Source organism: Fukomys damarensis, unplaced genomic scaffold (genome assembly GCF_012274545.1).
Source record: "Fukomys damarensis isolate Sample0158 unplaced genomic scaffold, DMR_v1.0_HiC HiC_scaffold_8, whole genome shotgun sequence".
Classification (NCBI taxonomy): domain Eukaryota; kingdom Metazoa; phylum Chordata; class Mammalia; order Rodentia; family Bathyergidae; genus Fukomys; species Fukomys damarensis.
In genome coordinates this window covers 21,091,005-21,104,845 of record NW_022900920.1, presented here as the reverse complement: position 1 = coordinate 21,104,845, position 13,841 = coordinate 21,091,005, and the positions used below count along the sequence as shown (strand labels likewise).

The window sequence follows — 13,841 nt, the reverse complement described above, 5'->3', positions numbered from 1 at the left end:
GTTTGAAAATAAGGCAAAAAGCAAAAACAAAGTCACCTCCAGCATCTAATTCCACTCATGCTGCGTGTTTCCGGCAGTCACGTGGGTGGGTTAAAGATACACACTCTGTGCCCAGAAGTGGGCACCAGTGCAAAGGCAGGCTCTGCAGCCCACCAGAACCTCAGAGCTCCAGTACCAGCTGCAGCACTTTGATGACAGGGATGTTGCTCAAGATCTCACCTCCTCAGCTGTGCAATGGAAGATAAGGACAGCTCCCACACCCGGGGTTGTTGTAAAGAGCAAGGCACAATGCCTGGAACAAAGTAAATGTCAAATAAATGTTGCTCATTGTCACCCTCACCAGCACCGACGTCATCCACACTTCCTAGTGATGAGGTCCCCGGCTCTGCAGCTTCTGAGTTCCTGAGTTCTATACGAACCACTCTGCCCCCGGTTGTGGCTCATATCCTAACAGGAGGACTGGATGATTCACAGCATAGAGCCATGCAGGGGAGGAGGCTAGGATACAGGCTCAATGAGTCAGTGACTACCCTTTGCCGGCTCCCTCACATGACTGACTCAGATGCCCCTTATTCACTGATTCCAGGTCACCGAGCTGGCGCGTACCCAAAGGGCTGCCACTGCGCGCCCCCAGCCTATTCATTCTCAATAACAGCGAATGTCACCAGTCTGTGCTGTGCCCAGCAGTCTCGTGGCCAGCTCCACTCGTATCTTGCTGTGTATCTTTGCATGTCAATAATTGTATATTCTGGACAGAAATGTTCTTGAGATGATGCACGCTCCCAACACCTCTGGACTTTGTCTCGCCTCCACCCTCTAAATTTCCCTGGTGGTACAAACACTGATGCATAAGGCTTAGAAATGGCACTGGCATTTCCACACGCTGCTTAATGCTGTGGGTTCATAGAAGTGTAAAGCAACAAAACTCTGCACCACCCCCAACCTACTTTAAAGGTCTCGTGTCTGGTACTGTAGGGAAGGTTACACTTAGAATCTTAAATCTTTTTTGTTCATTTTGGTACAAATCTGTAGAAAACGTGAAGATGAAAGAGACAAGTATCTGAGAGTTCTCTGCTGATGTATTTGCTTCATTTAACCCTCAAGTTGACCCTGTCAGGATGTAGCTGGTATCTCCATTCCAAGGAAGGAAACTGAGGCTTCCAACTGGCCACTTCATAACCACAATACAAGACCAGTTTTGCCTCACTCACAAACACTTACACTGACAACAACCGGGGGAGAGAAAAATTTTCCTAGGGAACCTTTCAAATTGTTGGTTCTCATAAATTCCTGTTTTTTTTGGATGCAAAATTTTCTGCATACTTAATTACCTTTGGAAATTACAGAGCAATTTCCATTCACTGAGTTGGAAATGCCTCAGAAATGAAAATGCCAACTTGCCTGCAGGATACCTAACTGGTGCTAAGGGGGTGGGTGCCGTGCACACTGGCCTGGGAGGAGGGTAAGGGGTGGTGGTAGGAAGGGACTCCTGCTCCTAAGCTCCCAACCATACTGAGAAAGGTTCAGGCAGGTCTCTGAGCCCCAGAGTGAGAAAAGCCCACACTCTGAGGGAGGTGACCTGGCGTTCGCCCTGCCTACCCCACCTTGCCCTGCTCAAGTCAGTGGATGCTAATTAAACACAGGAAAACTCCCCTCCTGGAATACACATCAGCTGCCAGTAACTAAAAGGACAAAATTTCAAGTACAAAAACAAGACAGATCTATGTCTCTGGCTGTGTGCACTATGTCAAATACAAATTATGCATAAGCAAAAATCAGAAACACCGTCTGCTGTGGGGGCCAGAACACCCTCGGCTCATGGGGCAACGTGCCCCATGCACAGGATACCCTCAGACCCTGCAAGCTGCTGGCGTGGCTGATGGCAACCCCTTAAAAATGTTGGGGTCTCCATGTTCCTCATTCTTTTGTACCCCATTCCTTACTCAGTAGATGAAATAACTTTGAAAAGAGAGCTGTATGAAACAGAGCATTCTTTTCTTTTCGGATTAGAGAGGAAGACTGGGCTTAGGTCTGGACTTTAGCGGGTATGAAGCTGGTTCACTAGGCCTGTGAATTTCACCATTGCTAGTAGAAGAAAATGCCAGTGGCAGAGCAGGAGGGTCTCCTCTGAAGAGGAGTGAGCTACACAGAGCAGCTGCGGGGAACACTGAGTGAGGTCTCTCTCAATTGTCCACAGTCGAAGATGAGGTGCTGTGAAGTCCAGGGACCTGGAAACCCCCTTCAAGTTCCCCACCAAGCCCCCTCTTCAGCACTGAGTGTCCTGAGGTCTTGCCCCCATCACGCCGTTTCCTAGCACCATACTAAGATGGAATCCACAAAAATAAAATGTCCACAGGGCAGGGAGAAGGTAGGAAGGCAAAACTCCCGGATGACCTCAGCCTGGGCCATAAGGATGGATTATTGAGAGCTGGTGTCACTCTGTGACAGCAAAGAATTCATCTATCTGTAAGCTATGTGGTAGGATCCTGATGTCTCTCACCTTTGGGTGGGTGAGGCACAAGGACTCCTAACTGATAAGACAGTGAAGCAGGGAATCAAGGAGCACACTGGGTGAGGCTCAGCCTGGGAAGCTCCCTGTCACACTGACAGAGCTCAGTAAGCATGCCCAGGTAAACAGACAGTTAATAATAATGATTAAAAAATCAGTGCAGACTGGGAAGATATTTTTCCCATTTGCAGAAGCAACTCTTTCAAAATCAGTATGCTGTCACAGAGCACCCACTCTATAATAAGCAACTAGTGCTCAAGAGGAAATTAGATAAAGTAAGAACTTAATGAGCATGTATTACCTGAGTAGCTTTTTCTTTATTTTTAAAATGAAGCTGAGAGGCTCTGATGGACATTATGTTCTAGCTCTGTGAAAAATGTCATTAAGGCTGATGCTGTCTTAGTTAGTGACCCACAAAGCACGTCTGGACTCAGAGGCCGGCCAGGATTACCATGATGGCTGTCTGGAACTAGAGGTAGGAAGGCTGAACCGTGTGAGAACATTGTATTTTTGTCATGAAAGACAATCATTGGGAACTAGTGACAGCAACGAGGTTTCACACTTGGCATGTCTGGGTTGATGGCTAGTTTTGGCCCAGGGGATATCAGTGCACCTGTACTAGACACTCACTGGTCACACTTTACACTTACAGGTCTTCCTCCGTGCCAAGTAGATCAGAGACTATATGAGTGAGGTGTGCAGCCCAGGGCCACTCATCAACACCCCTTGATAGGCTGTTATTTCACCTCCTTGTTCCTTCCTCACCATAGCCCTTGGCTTCTATCCCGTGATTACATGGCTGCTCTTTCCACGCCACTCAACCCTCTGGCCAAGCTCAAACACAGCTTCTCCAGCAGGACTTGCTGACAGCCAAGTTGGGCTGGCTATTGTAATCCCTGTTCTCCGAAGCAGTTGGGACATTTCTAACCAGAAACTGTCACATTCTGCTGCAATACCTGTGTGCTTGTGTTTTTCTATGTACTGTGGATGAGATGCTGAATCTTTACTCCCAGTACAGTAAATGTAGGCCAGATGGATGGTTGGATGGACAAAGGGACAGAGAGAGGAATGGAAGGATGAGCAAAATGTGGTAGGGAAGAATGGATAGCAGGATGAAGGGACAGACGAATGGATCAATGGCTGAATAGATGGATAGATGAATGACAGTGGGTAGACAGAAGGAATAAATAGATGGACAGACGAATAAACAGATGGATACACGTAGGGAGGGAAAATGCATAGAAGAACTGATAGAGGGATAGAGTTTCTACACGTTAAACCCAGTTTCCCTAGATTTAACCCTCCTGAATAACTGACAGTAATATCTACACTTTTTTATTTTTTCCTAAGACTCTGCGGCCCCTCATCACTGCCAAGGTTTTTTGCTTGGTTTCTCTGACTCTTCAGATGCTGCTATCTTCATCAACAGCCTCTGTGTGACCGATTCTAAAAATCCACCCCTGTGAGCCAGGCTCTTTCTCTGAAATCTAATCATGTTTTGAAATTATTTATTTGGGGCCAGGGATTTAGCTCAGTGGTTCTGCCACCTGCCTTGCAGGTGCAAGGACCCGAGTTTGATCCCTGGTACAAAAAAAATTAAAAAATAAATACAAATATATATATATATACATATATATATATTCGGCAAATATTTAAAGTAAGCACCTCCCACATCATCCTTCATATCTCCCAAATTCTTGTCTTGTATTCTCTGGCCCTTTTTTAAAATCTCTCATCTACTTCACTCCAAAAATCTCCTAACTGACCTCCCATTCTACCCCGGCACTACTCCCACTTGGATTCCTCAGATATTATCCAGACCTTCGATGGCTAAAATCTGACAGTGCGGCAGTTCAGCAGTTCAGAGGCCCCCATGTCGTCTCACCTTCTTAAGCCCACTGAGTTTTCGGTCTCCTTGTCCTAAACAGGCCTGCTTCTCAAACACACCTTATTTCCCTACAACTCAGCATCCCTCCTTCTGCTTCATTCTCCCTGGTTCTCAGCCAACAAGGCCTGATCTGAATAAAGCTCCTGGGGCCTTCCACAGCGATAGCCCTTCCCCAAGGAAACAAGGAGCTCGCTGGGCTTCCTGGGATAACCTCATCCAACTCTACTCTTTTTCCATTTGTTTTGATACTTACAAATGGGAAAATACAATTCTGATACCAGACTTCTTCTGTCCACATCAATCCAACACCCAACACAATATGCAAATGTCAAGGGAATACGGATGGGTGAAGAAGGGAAGGAGGAAGTGAGGCAAAGGCCCTGATCTTGGATGAGGACGGGCCAGGTGGACAGAAGCAGCATCTAGTGGAGTAAATCTAGTCGAGCACTTTTAGTGACGGGCTTCAGCAGGAACAGACAAATGGCTTCCCAGGGCTTCTGCCAAAGGACAGATAGGAAAAGAGATATAAGGTGACAGGTGGAGCAGGTTGCCACTGGTTCCCCTGATTCACAGCTCAGGCTACTTGAGCGAGAGGTGTGGAACAGCCATACATCACGGGGAGCCGGCTGTGAGTGGAGGCCCAGAAGATCCAGCAAGAGGAACGCGCCTGCCTGACGGAGCCAGAGGAGTTGAGAGTGACAGCAGGTGTCAGAGGACCTCCTGGACCTCCTGCTGAAGCCTCTCCTGTATGCACATGGGAGTTCGCCCTGCCTCCAGCGCTGACAGGGTGGCAGGCAGTTCCCACAGGTGGGGCACATTAAAAACAAGCCGCGCGGGAATCCACGCTGCTAAAGACACCCGTGTAATCATTTGAAATGAAAACTGCTCAAATGAACTGGAAAATGTTTTACTTGTATTTCCTCATATTCCCGAACCTTTCTTTCCATGGTTCAAAAGTTTGCATTGTTTAATTGCCGATTTCCATTTGTAAATGAATCAGTGTAAAATAAAATTAAGTGCAAAATTAATCTACCCATCTAGTTTTAGGTATTAATTATCCCCTGAGCCATTTTCTCCTGCACTTGCCACGTGTCAAGACAAGCACCCATATAGTGATGTAAAATCCAGCTTTGACTCTGGAATTGAAGCAAAAAAAGGCAGAGGACATGCTTGACCCTCCGGGATCCATAGTTTGCAGTTCAAAAGGGGTCCAATTCCAGGCAAATAAACACAATTCTTACCTTTCAAACGTGTAGCACCACTGTTAGACCAAGTAAGTCACTGGAGCAAAAATCTACTGCACTGTTTTGTGACTCATTTTCCTAATGGCCCCAGTTAAATGAACAACAATACATTTCCTTTATGTGTAACAGGGTCACCCCAGGGTGCAAATGTGGTATTAGTTTGGGGCAGAGGTTGTGAAACTGCATGTTCTCTTTTTGAGGAGATGTACCAAGGGATGCTTCCTGATTCTGCTAAAAATCCCCAAGCCTTCCAGAATATAATTATAGGATCCTGACTCCCTGGGGAAAGGAAGAACCATATACTTGGTGACTTAATCAAAGTCATCACTTTCGGAAATTACGGGGATGGAGAGCTTGGCACTTAGAGGAGGAGGTCTCTCTAGTAGGCCAATAGCCCTTCATCCCTTCCTTTCGGACATTCAATGTAGCCAGAATCTTACTAGAAGGAATGGGATACTCTAGCACTGCTGAATGTAAGCGCAACACACAATTTCCCCTAGGAGCACAGGGCCAGGAGAGGGAAAGCCTGCGCAGCTGTCCAAGGTGGACGATGGCTCTCAACGGGTTCCCTTGGGACACTGTCATGCTTTGAGCAACAATGGCTGTATACATGAGTTTGCAGTGAGGACCCTTACTCTGTTGCCCAAGGACACTGTCTCCGCTGCTTATGCAAAACAACCGAGACAGCCACTGCTGCCAAACCTCCAACCCTACACTGGGCTCTTCTCATCAGAGACAGTGCATGGAAGTAGCTAAAGCCACAAGGCACCTAGGTGGGGTGCTCAGAAGCCCTAGACTCCCTCTTTTTTTAGCACTGGAAGCAGAATGGGAGCTTTACCTCTGTGATTCTCAGATGGAAACAGGAGGGGCATGAAGAATACCTATGTAGCAACTATACGGTTAATTAGAAAAAAAAAAAAACAGAAGAGATAGGAATAAATTTATGGCATCCTAAGTCAGTGCCTGGTTGTGAGAGTCTGGGAGAAGAGAGGTAAGGTATAAATTTAAATCATGTATAACAATTTGCATCAGGAATAAAGGGAGATGCTTCCTTTTGCCCAAACTCAGTGGTGACACCTTTCCAGGCAGTAAGAAAGGCAACCAGAAGAAAGCTGGCAGGGGAGACCTGTGCTCCAGGGAAGGAATGTGAAGCTTTTAAACTTCATCACAACCTTCTAATAACACCTCTGTGCTTGCTTTGCTGTAGACAAGCTTGGAGGCCTGAACAGGCAAGGACTCTCCTTTCCCAACCACCCCAAGAGGAAAAGAACTGTCAGCTTTCCTAAAAGGGAAAGGGGAAAAAGAAAACAAAGTCAAAAGGAAAAGCTCTAGCTGCTTCTCATCTGTTTGAAGGCACAAGGCAGAAAAGCACAGGTTCTGTGCAGCGGTACCGTGGGACCCTGAGGAAGGAAACCTGAAGGCGAGGAGCAGAAAAACATTTCATTCAGGGAAGTTTTAATGAGCTTGAGCAGCTCTTTGATAGGCGCTATTGTGAAGATGGAAACAGAGCATTTGACAGTGTGAGATTTCAAAGAAGGTGGCGTTCAGGAAGCAATTTTCCCTTCTGGCATCTATTCCTTTGGAGAATTCAAAGGAGGCCTTAAGTCATCAGGCTAGGCAGTGACTGTGCTGGAGTTAGAGGGTCTGTACCTAGGAATCTGCTAGACCCCAGCCTCCAGCCAGTACTAGATGCTGCCCTGAGAAGTGGTACAACAGCCTCGCCGAGATGGATTGAGAAGGGATGGAATAAAGAGCATAAAATTAAAGATGAGATCAATAAAATCTGATGAAAGAGAACACCGCTAGCCAACTTAGCAGCTAAAATTACATTTACCACACTGGCCAGGGAGGAGGTAATCATGAGTAATAATAAGTCCAGGCTCTACAAAGAAAGTATGGGCTAAATAACTTAACAACAGGTAACACCAGGGGAAGTCCCTGATTCACCTTCGCAGGAAAGACTCAAGACAGGGTATAAAGCCCATCAATCACACTGAGACACATTTTACTTGGTAAAGGCTTCTTGGTATCCCAGCTCTGGATTCTCAAACAGCCTCTGAGGTCCATCCACAGCTAGAGCAGGGCAGGACTATAAACACTGTCTCCAGATAAAACCCAGCCCAGGGAGCCCTCACCTGTTGCACATTCCATCCCGACTTCAGCAAGATGAGGCACACCAGTTACTCCACTGGCTGCCCTGAGTCTGTGGTGCATTTCTGCCCCATTCCCTGAGTCTTCCTTGCTGCCAGGGTGTTGCTATTAGGGAACCCATTCTCCTACTAGGTTAATCTGAGCCCCAAGCACAGCCAAATTATCCTACTATCTACAGGTTCCTCCAACCACCACCTTCGGAGCCCTGTAAGTCCCCAGAATCTTTGCTATTTTCACTATTGATTAGTAGGAAAGCAATCCGCCTTACTGAACTCACACCAACACTCCAAGGGCTCTCTCAGAAGAGCAGACTGGGGGATGCAAATGAACCCCTAGGATACGCTTCTGGCCCGTGTAGGAAGCTCACAGAACTTCTCTAGACCTCATGTGTAAGGTAACCTGTGAGAAGAGACTGCTCCAACACCTCTCCCATCTCCCAGCCTTTGCTTAACAGACAAGGGCTTATCTACTGCTCCATCTCAGCCCCACACAGCTTCCTTTCTCCAGGCAGGACCAAAAACCTTGGCTTGGACCTCCCTCAACCCACTCTCCACCCTGGCAGGATAACACAACATCTTAGGAACTGTCTGGCTTTCAGCCAAATATAGACCCTGAACACTGAGTCTTGTTCGTGGAAGGGGGGATCCCTTCTGCTCCACGGGGAAATGTCCAGGAATGTGGATTTCAGAGAAGACATTTTTAGAGTTCCCTGATCTCTCTGACCCCTTATCCTAGGCCAAGCGTCCCCAGCATCTCCCCGTTCAGTTCCTCAGCTGCATTTACTGTTAGTGGGGCTTGACACCCGGGCTGACAGGCTTCCCAGGTTCCTGGCTCGCTGAGACCCTGTCTGGTCCCCAGGACCTGTCCAGCACCCCCATCCCTGCTCCTAGCCCATAGCTTGGTCCTTAAACATTGGGGGGTGGGCAGGGGATTGGAAGTGAGTAAGGAGCACTTCAGAAACACCCAACTCCTCACAACATGCGAACCATCCACACGATGCCTGCCTCACACAGGGCAGGTGCTCGCTCCCAATTAAAAACAAAGTAGATGAACATCATTCCCAGAAAACCTTCAGTGTGCGAGGGTTATATAGATAATGAGGGTTCTCACTTTTCCTTTGTTGCTATTAGAGTCTATTAGTTCACTGAAAAGAAAGTTTTGTGCCATTATCTGTTTCTTCTTTGTGAGAGAATCCTTTTTGTCTGTGTCTTGTACTTTGAGTAACTACTTTGAAGACAATGACACACAGTGTATTAAATATTTTTATTGTCTCATTATTTTGTTAGGAAGTTTTGTTTCCTTTTTTCATGAAGTAAAAAAATTTTAAAAAGACAAAGAGGGCCAGGGATTTAGCTCAGTGGCGCCGTGCCTGCCTCACAAGTGCAAGGCCCTGAGTTTAATCCCCTGTATTGAAGAAAAGAAAAAGAGAGACAGAGAGAGAGGAAGAATGAATGCCATTCTATCAGGATAAAACAAATGGATCAGAAGCTCAGCTAACTAGAATCTTCAACATACCACATTTGCTTGCTCTCGGCTCTTTCAAAATGAGAACCGTATAGGGAAATAATCACCTAGTTTTATGATCAGCTACTGGTCCCCCTGCTTAACATTTACTGCGTGCAGAGGGTTTTCGTCAGAGATGGCGTTCAGTGGAGGCTCCTGGATCCGACCCCACGGACAGCGTGTGTGCGGCATCCAATATGATGGCTGTCAGAATCTCCAGCCCTGGATCCTGCCTGCTCTTCTGCACAAGACACAAGCCTAGCCTGAGTCTGCAAAGACTCAATTTGTGATCATCAAAGTCCGCCTGCTTTGATTAGCAACTGAATTCAACCCTCAGTTCTAGGAGAACATATTTGAAATTGTCAACAATATCACCGAAGGGCTGGGGATGAGTGGGAATAGAATGAAGGAGTAATTTCTTTTCACCCTACCCATTTCTATATTGCTTTGGTTCTTTTACAGAGAAGAATATGTTCACAGATTCCTTCAAACATTAAGATATATCAACAAATGACCAAAAAAGGAAAAGTAAGTGAAGGTTTTCAACAATTCTCAGGCTCAGCAGATTTCTGACAGAGGCTGCAGACTGGAAGAAGAGGTGAGGGGAAGGTACCCACCGACTGACCTGGAACAGACCCAGGTGTCCTCAGAGTTGACTTCCCAGGGAGGACATAACTCACCCCCTTGAATTAGTCTCTCCCACTTTTCCGCCCCAATGACCAAGAGCCTCCAAATCTCTACCTAGCTCCTCTCCTGACACACTTAACAATCGCTCAGCATGTCCTCCAGACTTGGAGCCTGGGCAGATGCCTGCAAGCTCACCTCACCTAGGTCATGCCGTCACCTGAGCGGTGCTTAAGACACGCAGTGGTGTCATCCCGATTCCAGCACCTCTGCAAGCAGTTCCCTGATAAAAACAGGAAGTCCCCAGACCTTAGGGCTTGTGTCTGGATGTCTGCCACTCAAAGCTTCATGCGCTCACAGGTAGAGCTTTTTCAGAGGTGACTGAATCTAGAGTGTGTGATTCTGGACTTGATATGGCACAGTGCTAGGATAAGAGGCACTAGGATTAAGGGTGTGAGTACCACCAGTCCTAAGTAGCCTGGATAAAATACAAAGTATAGAAAGAGCTGCAGATGTCCCTTGCTTGCTTCACTATCTTTCGCCCATCATGAACTGTTTCTCCTCTGCGATGCCACCCTGCCTTAGAGCCAGCCAATTATAAACTGAAACCTCTACAAACTGTGACCCAAAATAAGCCTTTCCTCCTTTAACTCTGGGTGTCAGGTATTTTGTCTCATGAGAAAAGTGACTAAGACACCACGGCAAAAGCCTAACCAGCTGTGAGGAGCCACATTTTAGGTCTCGTTCTGATCAATCCGTTTATAGGAACAGCCCTTGCCTCACTTTCTGCCCTGCGAGAAACATAGAAAACCAGACCCTGCCAACCCCTCCAGCAGCAATTATAACCCCGACCCCTCATTCACCCTGGCTGCAGCACTCACCTGCAGATGTAATTTGTCTTGCAGGACTCCTGCAAATTCAAGCAGTTAGGCTTCTCCCGCTCCTCATAGGAGCACACAGGCACGATGGTCTGTCGCCGCCGCTCCGTGCAGGCAATGTCCCGGCAGGAGCAGAAGAGCATTCCATAGCTGTGCTTGGCCGGGACCTTGTCGAAGAACTGGCGGAGGGCCTTGTGGCACTTGCGGCGGTTGCAGACATCATTGGACATGCTGGTGGTGCAGGGGGTGATGTACGCAGACCTGTACTTCTTGCAGGTGTCATCGAGGTTGCAGGCCTTAGCTGCATCCAGGCAGTTGTTCCCTTTGGGAATGTGCTCCACTGCAAAGAAGAGAAAGACAGGCGTGATTACCATGCTCGTCTCCAGGTCTGCTCAGACTTACTGTCTTTGCTGGGATCTTGCTTTCACCTGGCTCTACAGGCAACTCTAGAACCTGAGGTGTTCTGAAGCGAATAGCTTAAAGACTTTAACAAGAGGAACGTTCTGGAGTGCAAACCCAGGGAGTCCATAGCCGCACAAAAGTCCTTATATTCATTCCCCTAGATGTGGAAGCAGGCACAACAGAGTGAGGCCAAAGGAACTCAGGCACCTGCCCAGCTCTGGAGAACTGGCAACCGGGAAAATGTTTCCAGCTCCTGCTTGGTAAACTGAAATTAGGATCAAAGAAAACAGCAACAAATTATATACTTGTTCATGATACAGTATATAAAATGATATGCTGAATGCAAGTATAATTGCCATGCAATCCTCCAGGAATATAATTATGTAATAAATGCATATAGTACATGCTAATTACTATATGATTACAGAGTAATTACATGGTTATTTGAGCCCAGAAGACAAAATATTATGCCAGCCTCTCTAAACAGAAAGAAGCAACTACAAGGAAGCTGTATTTAACTTTGAGCTCACAGCCCATTGGAAGAAAACCAGAAAAAAAAAAACTCACATAAAAATTTGTAAACCTCAATTACCACTTGCTTCACCACATACAACGTGTTAGCTCTACCACCACTGAAGTTTTTGAGTAGGAAAATTTGGCGAGCTTCTGGATGGAGTTCCAATGGCTGATAAACCACGGCTTTAGGATCTTACAAAGCATATGCTCCCTTCTCATGTCACCAGGAAAGCGGTGCTGTCACTGTAGGGCTGCCTTGTGCTGGACAAGAGCAGGAGGAAGCCAGGGTCCCCCGAGGGCCTGGGCATCCTGGCTAGGGCCGCCTCAAGTGGGCAAAGATCCAAATTAATGGATGAAGTGAATTAAGCTTCCCATCTAAAGGAGTTTCTGCACGGAGAAGGGAATGACGGAAGAAACCTTCCAGAGCCAACTGAAAGACAGACAGCAGGCAGACCCATGAGGGCAGGGAGGCAGTGGACAAGCACCACACAACTGTGGGATTGCAACTCCCAGAAAGTTCCTGTTCAGGCCTCAGCTCCTCTGGATTCCATGGCTTATTTTCCTTCTGTTTATGCACTGCAGTTGAAAAGGGCATTTGGGAAATTACGGAGGACAGAGAATTGGCAAGAAGGGGAGGGCCCACCTGGACTAGGTGGGGCTAACAAAGCAGTAGAGTTATTGCACATCGAAAGAGTATATGGAGTATTATTCTGCCTGGAAAACGATGGAACTCCTACAATCCTCGACAACATAGATAAACCCCAAGGACACTAGGCTAAGTGAAATAAGCCAGTCACAGAGGAACAAATACTGCATGAGTGCATTAAAAGAAATCTAAAATATTCAAAGTCATAGGGTCAGAGAATAGATGATGCTTGCTGGATAAAGGCAGGCAGGTGGGTGGTTGCTTTTCAAAAACAAAGCTGCACCAAGTTGAATAATAAGTTCTACTGATCTACTGTACAACATCCTATCTGTAGTTATCAATACTGCATTGTGGGCTTAAAAACTTTTTGAGAGGGCAGATTATATGTTCAATGTTATTAAAATTTTGATTTTTTTTTTAATAGAAAATGAAGGGCACACAAAGTCAGTCTTACATTTTTCAAGGAGAGCAAAACTCCCTCTCCTATTGAAGATGTGCTTTGCTTCAAGAAAACCAGCAAAATGGAACAACATTATGTCCTGGCACCACAAGCCAGTGTTTCACTGTGTCCAAGGTTCAGCTCTGGGTCTGCCTGTGACATCTGAGTCCAACACACTGAACACAAGGCCGTAAAGGAGATAACCGCCTTCTTGGCTGAGCAGTGCGGGAGGGGAGCATTTGCACAGCAGCTCTGCCAGCTTTGTGAGCACAACTGCAGCCTCTCCGTTGTGCTTCCCAAGCCTGCCCCTTTCTCTGTGCTGCACCCCCAGGTCCTCAGGACTTGAGACCCCCCTAGCGAGCTACAAATTCATAAATTGGTTTTTCATAAGGTAAGTCTGAGTCTGCCTGTTAGCGCATAGTGGCTTGGCCTGAAGAGCCAGCAGTTGGTGTGTGGGAACAGAACAACTCCACACACCACTGGTCACAGCAGAGGTCTCAATGATCCCTGACACTGTGATGTCTTGGATAGCAAGACAACAGTGCAGCTAAGGGGAACATGACTTGTACACAAAAACTTCTACAGAAGCAAAATTTAATCTATGGGAAAAAAACAAATTTCCCATGAAGCAATGATCTGTTCCTGCTAGAATGTCAAGATCCCTTGTTGCTAGGACCCTGCTCGCATCAGTGCTCTCCACTCCACTGTTTCCTGCACAGCCCCTTGCTCCTTCAAGGAACTGTTTGTTTAATAAATAGTGGCAAGCTTCAGGAGACAGTGTCTTAGCCTGATAAGAGCTTTGACCATCCTGGGCCATCTTTATGCAGTAAAGATCTTGTCTTTTGTCATCTTTTTGCTGTAACCTATGCTCACCTCACTCAGGTGGCTGGAGGTCTGATCAGCCTCCAATAAGGACTCAAGGTGGGAATTGCCATCATGTGCCCTGACATGGATACCAGGTCTTCAGGCCTTGGGGACACTTCCAGCTGCTTCCTCTTTTGAGATTTCTAATTTTGGAGACTGTGCCCAAGGTATATTCTT

At 46.8% G+C, this 13,841-nt stretch overlaps 1 protein-coding gene across 4 annotated transcripts in view; it reads right to left on the bottom strand.

Moving 5' to 3' along the window:
* Window positions 1–13,841, bottom strand: part of Gfra1 (GDNF family receptor alpha 1) — a 200,335-nt gene that overhangs the window by 48,266 nt on the left and 138,228 nt on the right. For all 4 annotated transcript variants that reach the window (XM_033761402.1, XM_010634571.3, XM_033761403.1 and 1 more), the window contains one exon: window positions 10,801–11,137. In XM_033761402.1, coding sequence (XP_033617293.1) covers window positions 10,801–11,137 — 337 coding nt within the window. The remainder of the gene's footprint in view (window positions 1–10,800; window positions 11,138–13,841) is intronic.